General features: G+C 42.5%; 1 protein-coding gene and 1 long non-coding RNA gene across 6 annotated transcripts in view; one reads left to right on the top strand and one right to left on the bottom strand.

Moving 5' to 3' along the window:
- LOC110980432 (protocadherin-16-like) overlaps positions 1-12,335 on the bottom strand; it is a 51,191-nt gene that overhangs the window by 6,552 nt on the left and 32,304 nt on the right. For all 5 annotated transcript variants that reach the window (XM_022237101.2, XM_022237098.2, XM_022237099.2 and 2 more), the window contains exons 4-17: positions 11,759-11,902; positions 11,136-11,375; positions 9,857-10,861; positions 9,200-9,478; positions 7,364-8,344; positions 6,678-6,917; positions 5,928-6,062; positions 5,461-5,670; positions 4,962-5,334; positions 3,855-4,103; positions 2,843-2,982; positions 2,169-2,381; positions 1,257-1,489; positions 589-871 (exon numbers count right to left, since the gene is read on the bottom strand). In XM_022237101.2, the coding sequence (XP_022092793.2) occupies positions 589-871; positions 1,257-1,489; positions 2,169-2,381; positions 2,843-2,982; positions 3,855-4,103; positions 4,962-5,334; positions 5,461-5,670; positions 5,928-6,062; positions 6,678-6,917; positions 7,364-8,344; positions 9,200-9,478; positions 9,857-10,861; positions 11,136-11,375; positions 11,759-11,902 (4,725 nt within the window). The remainder of the gene's footprint in view (positions 1-588; positions 872-1,256; positions 1,490-2,168; positions 2,382-2,842; positions 2,983-3,854; positions 4,104-4,961; positions 5,335-5,460; positions 5,671-5,927; positions 6,063-6,677; positions 6,918-7,363; positions 8,345-9,199; positions 9,479-9,856; positions 10,862-11,135; positions 11,376-11,758; positions 11,903-12,335) is intronic.
- LOC147799907 (uncharacterized) lies at positions 1,422-3,776 on the top strand. The gene is made up of 2 exons (XR_015424288.1): positions 1,422-1,511; positions 2,102-3,776. It is a non-coding gene; the product is annotated as an uncharacterized LOC147799907 (long non-coding RNA).

Consider the following 12,335-nt stretch of genomic DNA (forward strand, 5'->3'; position numbering starts at 1 on the left):
GAGCCACATTCTTTCAAAACCTGGCTTCATCTTTTCTCTAAGTTACTGCAACTGAGATGCAGTTCTGCCTTCTCCACAAGGCTGACAGTATCTCTTTTTCCAGCTGCATGATGTGGTAACTGATAATCCCTCTTCATACTCACTGATCCATCAAGACAGGGTAAGCATTGGTATATGGAGCCTAGAGAAATGGATACTCTGTTTCACGCTCCAAGTGGATAGAGAGTAGGATGAAAGCACCAATTCAGTTACGCTACAGATGCTACGGAAAATGCTGAGAAAATTCAGAGCATTTACAAAGTATGTCTCTTACTCCGGATTTGTGTACCAATTACGCAGATACAGAGTGGTGTAAAAATCATAGCCCCATCTCCTTTAGCGTTTTAGCTAGGAGTCCTCTTAATCTGCTTCGTGGAAACCTATAACAGTCTCTAACCTTCAGCAGGCATGAAGCCCATTGTAAGGTGGTTGGGCTCTACGTTCCTTAATCCACCAAATTCCTCTACAGCCCAGAGGATTTTGACACCTCTGGGAATGAAAGAACTAAAACGGGGAATTTCTTTTTCATGTAACAGAGTTAACACGTACCTTCGCTGATTACCAGTGGGTTCATGGGTGGGAAACGAGGCCTGCTGTCGTTGTCATCTACAACTGTTATCTTCAGTGTAGCCGAGCCCATCAGCTGTGGGCTGCCACTGTCTCTGGCTGCTATCGTCAGCTTGTAATTATCTCGGATCTCACGGTCCAGGTGAGCATTAGTTGTCACAATACCGGTGACGGGATCAAGATTGAAGGCATTGTCAAAGTTTCCACTGCGGATAGTGTAGGTGATCTGTCCGTTACCACCCTGGTCAGCATCGTTGGCAGATACCTGTAAATACGTAAGGGAGAAAAGTTTGACCATTTTCCACAAGCAAATGCCTGCTAACTTGTAAAAGCTCTTTGCGGCAACAATTTTCAAAGACAATCAGAGTTTGCACCAAACGCTAAAATTTTTCCAATTACTTGGACTACGCATGAACCCATCAAGCTTTGCTAGGACACTTTGTTCATATTCTGTATTTTTTTCTTGCATAATGCAAATAATTGCATCATGCAATTCTTAAAAACTAACTACTGAAACTCTCAACAGGAAATAACATCTCCAAAAACCAACCTGCACATGAGTGACGCAACCCTGAGTATCAAAGCTCATTTATAGTTACTCACCCGTGTGACTCAACCCCGAGTATTAAAACCTATTCATAGTAACTCACCTGTATGACATAGATTCCAACAGCCTGTCCCTCCCATACCGATGTTGTGTATTTATCTTGAACAAAGCGGGGAATATTATCGTTAGCATCCAGCAGGTTCAGTAGTACAGTTGCGTATCCGTAGAGAGGTACGGCACCAATAGAGGGTGCTTCTGCCTGCACCACCAATCGCGCTTGCTGTGTTGTCTCGTAGTCCAGGGTTGAAGAATCCACAACAGACAGAATGCCAGAATCTAGAGATTCAAACAATGAAAGGTGAGTTTAAATTTGTGGTACACGGCAACACTGAACGGAGAATGGCAAGCTTGGAAGTTTGTGATAAATCACAATTTTTTCATACTCCCAGTGCATTTTACTTGTTACATTGATGAAACGCTTTCTGAAGAAGGAGAATACGACAAGAGAAAGAACTTTAGTGGAACAACTTTTACAACCAGGAACAGTGATTAACGGTGAAAGCTGGGTCATATCTCTGAAGCAGCTGTGAGAGAGGGGGGATCACTGTACGTTTTTCCTGCTTATCAACTGAGCATTTCTTTGTCGCATGGGAGTCCTGTCGTACAGAAATGCTGGCACCAATTTTAAAAGAAAGCTGAACCTGTACTCTTCACTTTTGTACCTTTTTTATACTCCATTGTAAACTTTATTCCACTGATTTAGTTCAGTGGTAACCATGCAGGTGTTGCAATGTGAGAAAAAAATTACAGTAACCTGTTGACAAATTGAAATGAAACGTTGCCTACATAAAAACACATAAGTTTTCAGAAAGTCTTCCATCTAATAATAAACTCTTGTTTGGACTGAGAGAACACCGACTACTTATCCATGTTCTCTTTTTGCTACAGCCATGACAGCACAGTCAAACAAATTTCTAATGTTGTAATTGTTGCCAAAAAGATGAAAAGGACCAACCTGACTGGCCGGTGATCTCAAATGCTCCGTCATCGTTGCCGCTAATGATAGAGTACGTGACCTGACCAGCTGGATTGCCATCACTCCGAACAGCTTTCAGGATAAGGATTTGAGTGTGAGCCGACTCATCTTCAAGGACGGACGCGGTATACTCCGACGATAAGAACTCCAGTCTGACAGCAGCAGCATTTCCAACATGAACCTCTACAAGACCTGGATAAGGAAAAAAGCCAGTAACTTACAAAAAATTGCTGCAAACTGTGATAACACAAGAGGCCATATTCCTGTTAGCCAATCATTAATCCACTTTAGATATTAAGATCAGTAAAAATGTCGTGTGAATGATGACCTCTTGTGCTGGCATTGACATGACTGGAGGGCATTGGAGGCACCTCCCGTCAGAAATTTGAGAAGGAAAAAAAAAAAGTTTTGGTAGTGTTTTAACTTTGACCGAACCCACTGAATGCCCCCCTCCTGAAAAGGAGGGCCCCAACTGCCCCAACCATGCAAAAATGATCCCCAGTTATGCCACTGAGTGGTATGAATACTACTTTGTGAGCATTGCAGGAAGGAACAGGCTACATGTGCATGACGACCGATACACTTTCACAAAAGAGGAGGGCTCTTTGTTCTCATTCAACGACACTAGCTCTGCAGTCTAATTTGCTCCTTACCTCTAGTTGACAAGGAGGGTGTTCCTAAGTCATAGGCTTCTACCTCCAGTCGGTACAGGCCCTCAGTATCCATGACGACAGACGTCAGAACCACACCGGTTGAGGCATCAAGAGTGAATTCAGCAGACGGTTGGGCAAATCTGTAGAAACAAGGTTTGGTCAATTGGATTGAAGTGTAGAGATGACAGGAAGTGTATGTGAAAATCTATCAACAGAGGGGTTTCATTCTTTTGAGGGTACACGTGCAGTTTTTAATATTTCTGTATCAAATTCAAGTTACTAGTTCCATTATGATATTTTCTCTTAATTCCTTCTTAATATCTTTACTGTCTACTTCATCAGCTCCAGAGGAATTCAACAGACGGCACCTGAGTTTAAGTTTTGCTTTAAACATACAATCGCACCTCAGTAATAAGATGTCCGTTGGACTTTGCAGATTACCTTGTCATAACAAGAACCTTTTATTATCAGGAATGAAGACAACAAATAAGGGGCTGAGACCAAAGATTAATTGCTATCAGCAGACTGTTATATTGAGAGTGCTCGTTTTAACAAGGTTTGACAGAAGTTGGCCCAGTGTCATTAGTAATCTATAACAATAACAGCCACCAACTGTAATTCTCCATGCATCCAGGGAAGCACTTGGTACTCTATCAGGCCGTAAACACATGTTAGAGTCATTAGTAAGAAACACCTGGTATGAAATTTCAAACCAAATTGACAAAACAGTTTCTAATTTCAAATTTAGAGTCGTCTAACTTACCTCGTGGATGAAGTTAGTTTTTAGTTACATATCTTACCATGTGGTAAACATCTTCAATTTTGCCTTAACATAATTTGAACTCAACTTTTTGAGACAAAAACCTTTTGAAAACCACCAAAATGAACTTTTTTATCATTATAAATAAAAAAAGTGATACAAGATTATTCACTATATTGGCGAATTTACTTTCTCCTTAACCTCAAATTCGAACACCTTGAAGTGTATGGATATGCACTGTATCAGACTCACCGATAGTTGACTTCTCTGTTGTCACCAGAGTCTTTATCCTCTGCCACAATTCTCGTCACATAAGCGCCAGACAGTGACCCCAAGGATAGATTAGCTCTGAACGGAACCATCGTGAAGACCGGAGCATTGTCGTTAATGTCAGTGACGTCCACAACAACTTGGACTTTCTCTGAGCGGGGTCCAAAACTGCCCCCGTCTGTCGCACAGACTTGGAAGATGTACTGTGATTCCTTCTCAAAGTCAAAGAGTCTGAATGAGGATGAAACAGAATACTTCCTTCAGAAAAATGTGTAGGTTGCCGTAACTTGTACACTTCACTATAAATCAGAACAATGGGCTAATGAAGCACAAGGATGTCAGGTGTACGTATGGGGCAAAAAGGTTTACACACACCTGGTAGAACAAAAGCAGTTTGAGAAACAATTTGTCTGACCTCATGAAGTAAAAGTTGGCCAAACTATTGCAAACAGCAAAGAATTGAGGAAAACTGTTTTTCTACCAAGTGCATGAAAATGTTTGACTCCACATGTACATGTATCCTTTGCACACTGTGCTACAATGTAAAATATACAGCAGCCAGATCTGTGGGGTGTCATGTATATGTGTATACTTCTGATTTGAGTATTTATTTGTCTGTCTGTTTTAATGTCCTATCTTATTGTTTTACTATAACTGTTCATGTTTTTATTTGGATTTTGCTGCTGTTTAGCCAAATGGCTACAAATGCATTTTCATCAATAAAGCAGTAATAACAGCCAGTACTATGCAACCCTGAACAGATCAACAAGTCAGGGTACTGGTATGAACCAAAGGGTACAAATGCTTGAATGCTGTACAGATGGTTGTGTGAAGGGCAAAGAAGCTTGCCTCAAGCAGGAGCTCTGAACTGCATAAGGTACTGATTCACAAGGGATAAGTGCAAGATTTAGCAACAGGATATCTAAATGCCTATGAAATCAATACGATTCTAGATGCAATGAAATGATTATCAGATGAAGAGGTCGCTTCAGTTTCATTCACTTCGATCTTACAGCAGCAATATCAAGGTGCACAGGACAAAACGACTTAAAACACCAGATGCCTAGAATGGATGACAGGATATCTCACCCAGTTGTAGTGAGCTGGCCACTGTTGACGTCAATACCAAACAAGCCCAGCGTGGAATTATCTAGTGAATACTGAACCATCGCATTGGTCCCTTCATCTGCATCCACAGCCTCGACTGTCATCAACGACACCCCAATTCCAGTGTTCTCAGCCAACTCATAGTGATACGATGGCATCGTGAAAACAGGGTCATTGTCATTTTCATCCAGGACATTGACAGTGATGACAGTGTCCCCGGACTGAGAAGGGACACCATTGTCAGTGGCACGGATGGTCAGGTTGTACTGGGGTGTCACCTCACGGTCAAGAGGGCCTGTAGTAGACAGCTGACCGGTTACTGAGTTAAGTTCAAACAGGCCACCTATGTTACCATCTGAAAAGTTAAACCATAAAACACACATTAAGCTTCACACAGGATCAGAGTAAATAAGTTTACAATCATATTTGACAGCACACTTCTATAGTAAGGTCGGTATTCTGAAAAACATTGCAGTCTCACCGCGGATGGAGTACGTCAGGTTGCTGTTGTCACCAATATCTTTATCTTCAGCTACAACGACATGGACAGCACTTGCTGGCTCGTTTTCAGGGACACTAAGCTCATAATGACTGGTTGCAAAGGCTGGAGCATGATCGTTAGAATCTTGAACATAGACAATCACTGATGCCACATCGTAGCGTACCGGGAAGCCACCATTTCGGGCATACACTAGAAGAGAAATCAGTCAGATTATGAGATTAGTTACTCTCATCACATCAGATCAAACAAACAAGCACAGAATAATGTGTGATTAAATTAAATGTGCTTCATAAGACCTATCCCTTTTTAATTTCAAGAAGGAGTACTAGCATAAATATAATGACGTTTAACTTTGAGTCTTACTGTCTGAGAACACAATGTATGAGTGTATAGGGATGCCAGTTTCACCAGCAATATTCATGGCTTGAAGCGGAGACTACACTCACCTGTTACACTGTAGGAGTCCTTAGCCTCTCTATCCAGCTCACCGTCTGTCACAATGACTCCAGTTGAAGCATCCACTGTGAACTTATTGTCTGCAATGCCAGTGGGAATCTCAAAGGTGATGTCTCCGTTTGTACCTGCAAAGAGACAAGTAATGCTGATCAACTACTGAAATGAGACAACAAAATTCAAAACAGGGACACCCAGAGACGGTCAGGCTGCGTTCTACCAGGAAATATCTTGGTTCACTGCATTCTTGAGTTAGTTTCCAGCCCAGTCTACAATGCACTAGCCACAACAAAGAAGGATCAAAAATTGCCTACCAGCAAATTGAATGCAACTTCTATCACATTTTGGGTGAATTTTGAGGGGAAAAAAAGGACACTCATAAGATTACTCATTGGATTTGTATTTCAATTTATGCATCTGTATGGAGATTGCCAGAACATTCAAAGACTGCGATGTAACAGACAGGAGACTAACCATTTTTACATCAGTGACTTTTTGAGCTCAGTTTGATGACTAATTTGTGTTTTTGATAATAACATATCAGTAATCACTGCAGTTATACTTAATAATTTCTTGCACACATTAGAAAGACAGGGTTTACCTTTGTAAGAAATGAAATTACTGGCATTCAAAAAAACATTGAAAGACAAGTCTTCCCCACGGATTATAATCTTTGTTTCTTCATTACAAAATTTCACTAATCCTCTTCCATCTTCCATTTTACAATTTCCCATTCTACCTACCTGTGTCCCCGTCCTGTGCTGTGACTGTGCCCACATATGTACCCCTGACAACACCCTCACGCACCTCCATGACATAAGAGGAGGGGTCGAAGTGGGGAGGTAGGTCATTGACATCCCCTACATTGATCTCCAGAGTCTGCCAGCTGGTCAGGGGTGGTAGTCCATGGTCTGTGGCTGTGATATTGAGGGTGTAGAGTGTCTCATGCTCACGGTCAAGAGGATGAGCGACGGACAGTAAACCTGTGAATAATACAAGAAATCGTCAATTGTGTCCAATGATTCAGGCAGCATGAGATGAGTGCTAAAAACTAATGTGAATGGTAAGTGACACTAAGATGATACCACCACAGTCACAAGCAAGAAATAATGCTTGGGTGATCTCCTAAGGTTGTATGAATGAACCTCAAACCAACAGATTGCATAGCGCTGCTACCCGATGCAAGATGGAGAAGTCGGCCCAAAAGGCGTTATCACCATGGGCGCTATTTAAGTGTGAACGTTAAGCAGGCATAGTGTGTGTGGCTCCTGCACCTGAGCATTATCATGCACTGCGCAGGAGCAGTCCAACCCGAATGGCCCCCATGCGATAACAACATTTTACGTGCATTCATGGTTAAGTCCCACATCTCGTGCTGCTGTGCGGCGCTATACCTTTGCTCAAAACTAAGCAATAAGAAAATACATACCTGTGATGGATTCAATTGCAAATCTTCCTTCCTCGTTCCCAGATTTGATCTCGTAGACTAAGCGTGAGTTCTCCCCAACATCTGCGTCGCTGGCATGGACATGAAGGATGGGGTACCCTACTGGTTCATCCTCATTAATATGTGTGAAGTCGCGAGACTCAAAGACAGGGGCGTTGTCATTTCTGTCCTCCACTAAGATACTGACCGTAACTGTGCTTGATCTGCGATCTGACAAAATGGCAGCCTGATCCGTAGCTTGAACGACAAACAAGAACCGGGAGTCAGACTCGCGGTCAATCTCAGCTGTCGTGGTCAGAGCGCCGGTAATCTCATCGATGGAGAACATTGGCTGTGGTGTTTGAATACTATAGCGGATGTCGCTGTTTGTCCCCGAGTCAGCATCAGTTGCAAGGAAGGTCCGAACTAAGTGACCGATAGCAACATTCTCACTGAGAGTGAACTGAATCGGGTCAGTGGCAAAGACAGGGGCATTGTCGTTCATGTCCAAGACGTTGATGTTTACTGTAACCCTCGTTGTCTGTGGATGTAAAGGCCCATTGTCTTCCAGAAAGACCGTAAGTTGATAGTGGCTGCTCAACTCAAAATCCACCACCCTGGTGTTGATGATAACTCCACTCGTTCGGTTGATCCCAAACAAGGCATAATCATTACCATCAATGATGCTGTAGAATATCTTCCCATTGTCTCCTGCATCTGGATCATGCGCTCTCACTTGACCAACTGTTGACCCTGGCTCATGATTCTCCTCGATCGTGAATGTGTATGCAGCTCTCTCAGCGACAGGCACATTATCATTGATGTCTTGGATGTGAACCACAACATCAATAATTGACTGCAGGGGTGGGGTGCCATTATCTCGCGCAATGACAGAGATCATGTACAGCTGGTTTCGTTCTCTATCGAGGGTACTCTTGGTAGTGATTAAGCCCGTGGTGGAATCCAGATCAAAATGATCACCTCCTGAAAGTGGAGATAATGAGAACATTGCAGTAACATGTATTTCACAAAGGTTAACTCATATTGTACAAAGGTCACCTCATAACATGAGACAAGGAAGACACTTATATCATTGTGAATACCAGCAATAAAACTACTCAGCTTGATATCGGACAACTTTCTCTTGAATGAGACTTAACCCCTTGACGACGGGAATTTCTTCCCGAAAGCGAACTCCAAGAATTCCAGCTTCGCTTGGCCACGAAGGCCACCTGCCAAACCGCAGATTCTTGGTTTGTGGCCCTGCGTGCTCTACACGCTTTGAATTACACAGTGAAAAGGCTGATTGTTTGGTGGCATGTGGCTCTACTCAAGCTTCCACATTCCTGTTGCCTCTTTTCGAAGTGGGGACTATTGTGAAGCTGGTGATTATGATGCAAATTCAGTCTTTTTATTTCTGGGCTACGCACAAAGACCAATTACTATATATACAAGAGCCAGGGTCTGCCTTCTTTCACCGTGTTCGCTCGAGTGTGGGCCAAGAATAATAGCTGAAAAGTGGGCTGAGGATCTCAATTTTTACGGTGGCTCTATCCGCGTCCCGGCGCGAAGGGGTTAATTCCTTGAATTCATCCTGCCCGCCACAAAATATGGAATTGTTTGCAAGACCTGTTCTCAACATTTTCAATTTGAATGTAGGCCTCTGCTTAAGGGAAACGACAAATATTATTATACAAACACTTTACTTGGACTGTACTGTACATGTACAACTTTTGATTTGCCTATTTCCAGCCAAATTTGTGAGTAACATCACTTTGTAAATTTGACGCTTGCCTCACAGCACAGAAGCTAGCATTTAAGAGTTCAGAACAGACTTACCACTCTCAAATGAATAAGTAATCGTTCCGTTCTCGCCACTGTCTGGATCAAATGCAATCACTTTAGCTACAAACTCTCCTGGCGTCTGTTCTTCCATGATGGATGCATCATATTGGCTGCGGTGTAAGAATGTGGGTCTGTTGTCATTCAAGTCATTCACGCTGACGTGTACACTTGTAACAGCCGTGTTGGGTGGCTGTCCGTGATCTGTGGCTGTGACTGTCAGATCATAGCTGGCTGTCCTCTCACGATCTAGACTTTGCGTTGTGGTTATAACTCCTGTCGATAAAGACAAGGAAAAAAGCTCATGCTCATGATACAAGACATTTTAACACAAAGACTCTTTTTGAAGCACCTCTTCCGACATTTGCAGTGCTTTTGGTTAGTGTGTTCAACACCTCTATGCAGTTTAACACGGATGTCTCAAAGATGTGTCATACATGATCATCAAGATCTGTAATTCTATCACACAAAAACTGTTAACAATTTTCAGTCACAGAACTTTTACAGAAAAATGGAGTCAAGACATCTTCAGTAATGTGTGATCTGCATAACTGGTAACATATTCAATACTGCAAACCAAGGTGACTTCAGTATATTTTCTTCAAGCTTTCATGTGAGTTCATTCCTGTTTAAGTAGCTGTAAAGTATTTGTACCTGTTGAGGGATTAATCCCAAAGGCACTGCTCCCCTCCAGTGTGTATGTAATCTGAGCATTTATCCCAGAATCCCGATCCTCAGCGACAACTTGTCCAGCTTCTGTGTTGGCATCCATGTTCTCGTCCAAGTTTAGGTAGTACGTTGTCTGTGCAAACTGGGGGGAATTGTCGTTCATGTCAGTGACAAGCAGGCGCACTACAGCTGAACTGTTCTGAGGAGGGCTTCCGTTGTCTGAAGCGATGACGTCAAGGATGAACTCTGACCTCAATTCGTAGTCCAAGCGTTGCCGAGTGTATACCCATCCATCGTCAGGGAAGATGGCAAAGTACGTTGCATCTACGCTTGGCCTGAGCGTGTACGTGATGCGTGCGTTGATACCCTGGTCCTGGTCTGTTGCCATGACTTGTACAACCCGTGTGCTGATGGGTGTTGCCTCGGAAACGTCCATCTGGTAGGTAGCAGGGTTGAATTGTGGGCCATTATCATTCACATCTTGCACCAACACGTTGAGCGTCAGGTTAGTTTTCAAAGATGGGCTCCCACGATCGAAGGCTTGGATGATGACCTCATAGGAGCTCTGATCATTATAGCTTATTTCGTCCTCAAGAACTACTTGTCCCATGACTCGGTGGACAGAAAATTTGTTGTCTGGATTCTGGACGAGTTTATACCGCACTAATCCAAAATCCCCACTATCCCGATCTGTTGCCATAGCAACAAAGACAATACTACCAACTGCTGTGCTCTCTGGCACCACCACAACCTCCCTGTTTTTAGGGAACTGTGGAGTGTTGTCATTCTCATCAATGATGGTGACATTGACATTGGTGAGTCCGTAGAGAGGAGGGTTACCACTTGCAGCCTGAATGGTCAGGATCAGGTAAGGGTAGAGCTCATAGTCTGGAGGAGAATTGATGGACAACTCAGCAGTGGCTGGATTTAAGCTGAAATATCCTTGCGGATCTCCAGAGTAAATGGAGTAAGAAATCACTGCCAAGTTAGCTGTTGGAGAAAAAGGCAGTAAGAAGACCAGATTACTCATCTGGTCCACAATTTAAAGCGGATCTTTAGCTTTCAGGACTCATTAAACAACTTTCAAAACAAATTTGATAAATGTTTTATCCAAACTAGCCGGGAACATCTAGCCGCAAAATAATCTTTTCCAGCCAAAATCAACACAAATCATTAAAGAAGAAAAGCAAAGTAGGTTTACACTCAAAGTCTAATAAAATTCTTAAATACAAATTTTTCTCTTGCTTGTAACTTTTCCACTTACTTGGATCTACATTTCGTGCATGGACTGAACCAAGAATGTGGAACCGTTGTGCATTCTCCCTCACGGTGAAACTATAATGTGACTGGTTGAACATCGGGGGCGAATCGTCGGGACCCACAACACTGATACTAATCTGGGCATTATCTAAGGAAGACTGGCCCCCACCATCCATGGCAGAAACTTCCAGGAAATGCAAGGACTGCTGCTGACGACTCAGGGTACCAATCAGTGTTATAACACCTAATGGTGAAAGAAACAGAAAACCAGTGATAGTTTAGAGCATTGAAACAAACACCCAGGAAAAGATAAGATTGGTAAATGTAAGCTTTCTTGGATTTGGGCAAGTAATATGAACATATCGCTACTGGATTATCAGGGAAGCCTTTGCAACAAACAAAAACTAGAGATTTTCTGTGCACTAAATCATTGCTTTAGCAAAATCTGTGACAGTTTCAAAAGTCTAAAACTACCCACAATCCCTTTTGCTTTGGAGTTCACTAAGTCATCCATTGCTATTTCCATTGTTCTTTCAAAAATGACAACCATTTCTACCCCTTTCTCCAAAAGTCAAAATGAAATCACAAAATATACGCTTTCAAATAAAGAGAGCGGCTAAAACTTACCACTTTCATCGGCAACGCTGAAAATGCCTTGACTGTTGCCAGACAAAATGGAATAAGTTACTCTGCCAAATGTTCCCGAGTCTTGATCCTGGGCAGAAACTGTCGTGATTACAGTACCCTCAGGACTGCTCTCATCAACGTCAACTGAAAGAAAAAAAATGGTGGACGGGAAGGTGATAGCCAGATGAAGAGCCATCGATGAAACATACAGAATATAGCAGGTTTTTGACAGTGAGAATAGTACACTGTGACTTTCTAGGGCTTCAGTAGCTTCCAAGGCAACAGCTCCCTCTCACATGGCCATGATTATGTGACTATTTCTCTTGACTGTATACACAGTGTTAAAAAATAGCAAAACCAAATGATATTAAAACATGGAAAAATCTACTCATGGGGGGAGCACGAAATTCCCACAATCCTGAAAAAAATCCTCCAATCATGAGGAATCACACCTCTGAATTTAACAAATCTGAATGATTTACATATGTTTTATTATTGTAGCTGTGCAGCTGCACAACTGAATTGCCCGCAGACAAGTAATGTGGGTAGTACATGCATATAAAAAGGAAAACAGGAA

The sequence above is a fragment of the Acanthaster planci genome, linkage group LG02 (assembly GCF_054643075.1).
Source record: "Acanthaster planci isolate LZ-2023a linkage group LG02, COTS_SCS, whole genome shotgun sequence".
NCBI classification, from domain to species: Eukaryota; Metazoa; Echinodermata; class Asteroidea; order Valvatida; family Acanthasteridae; genus Acanthaster; species Acanthaster planci.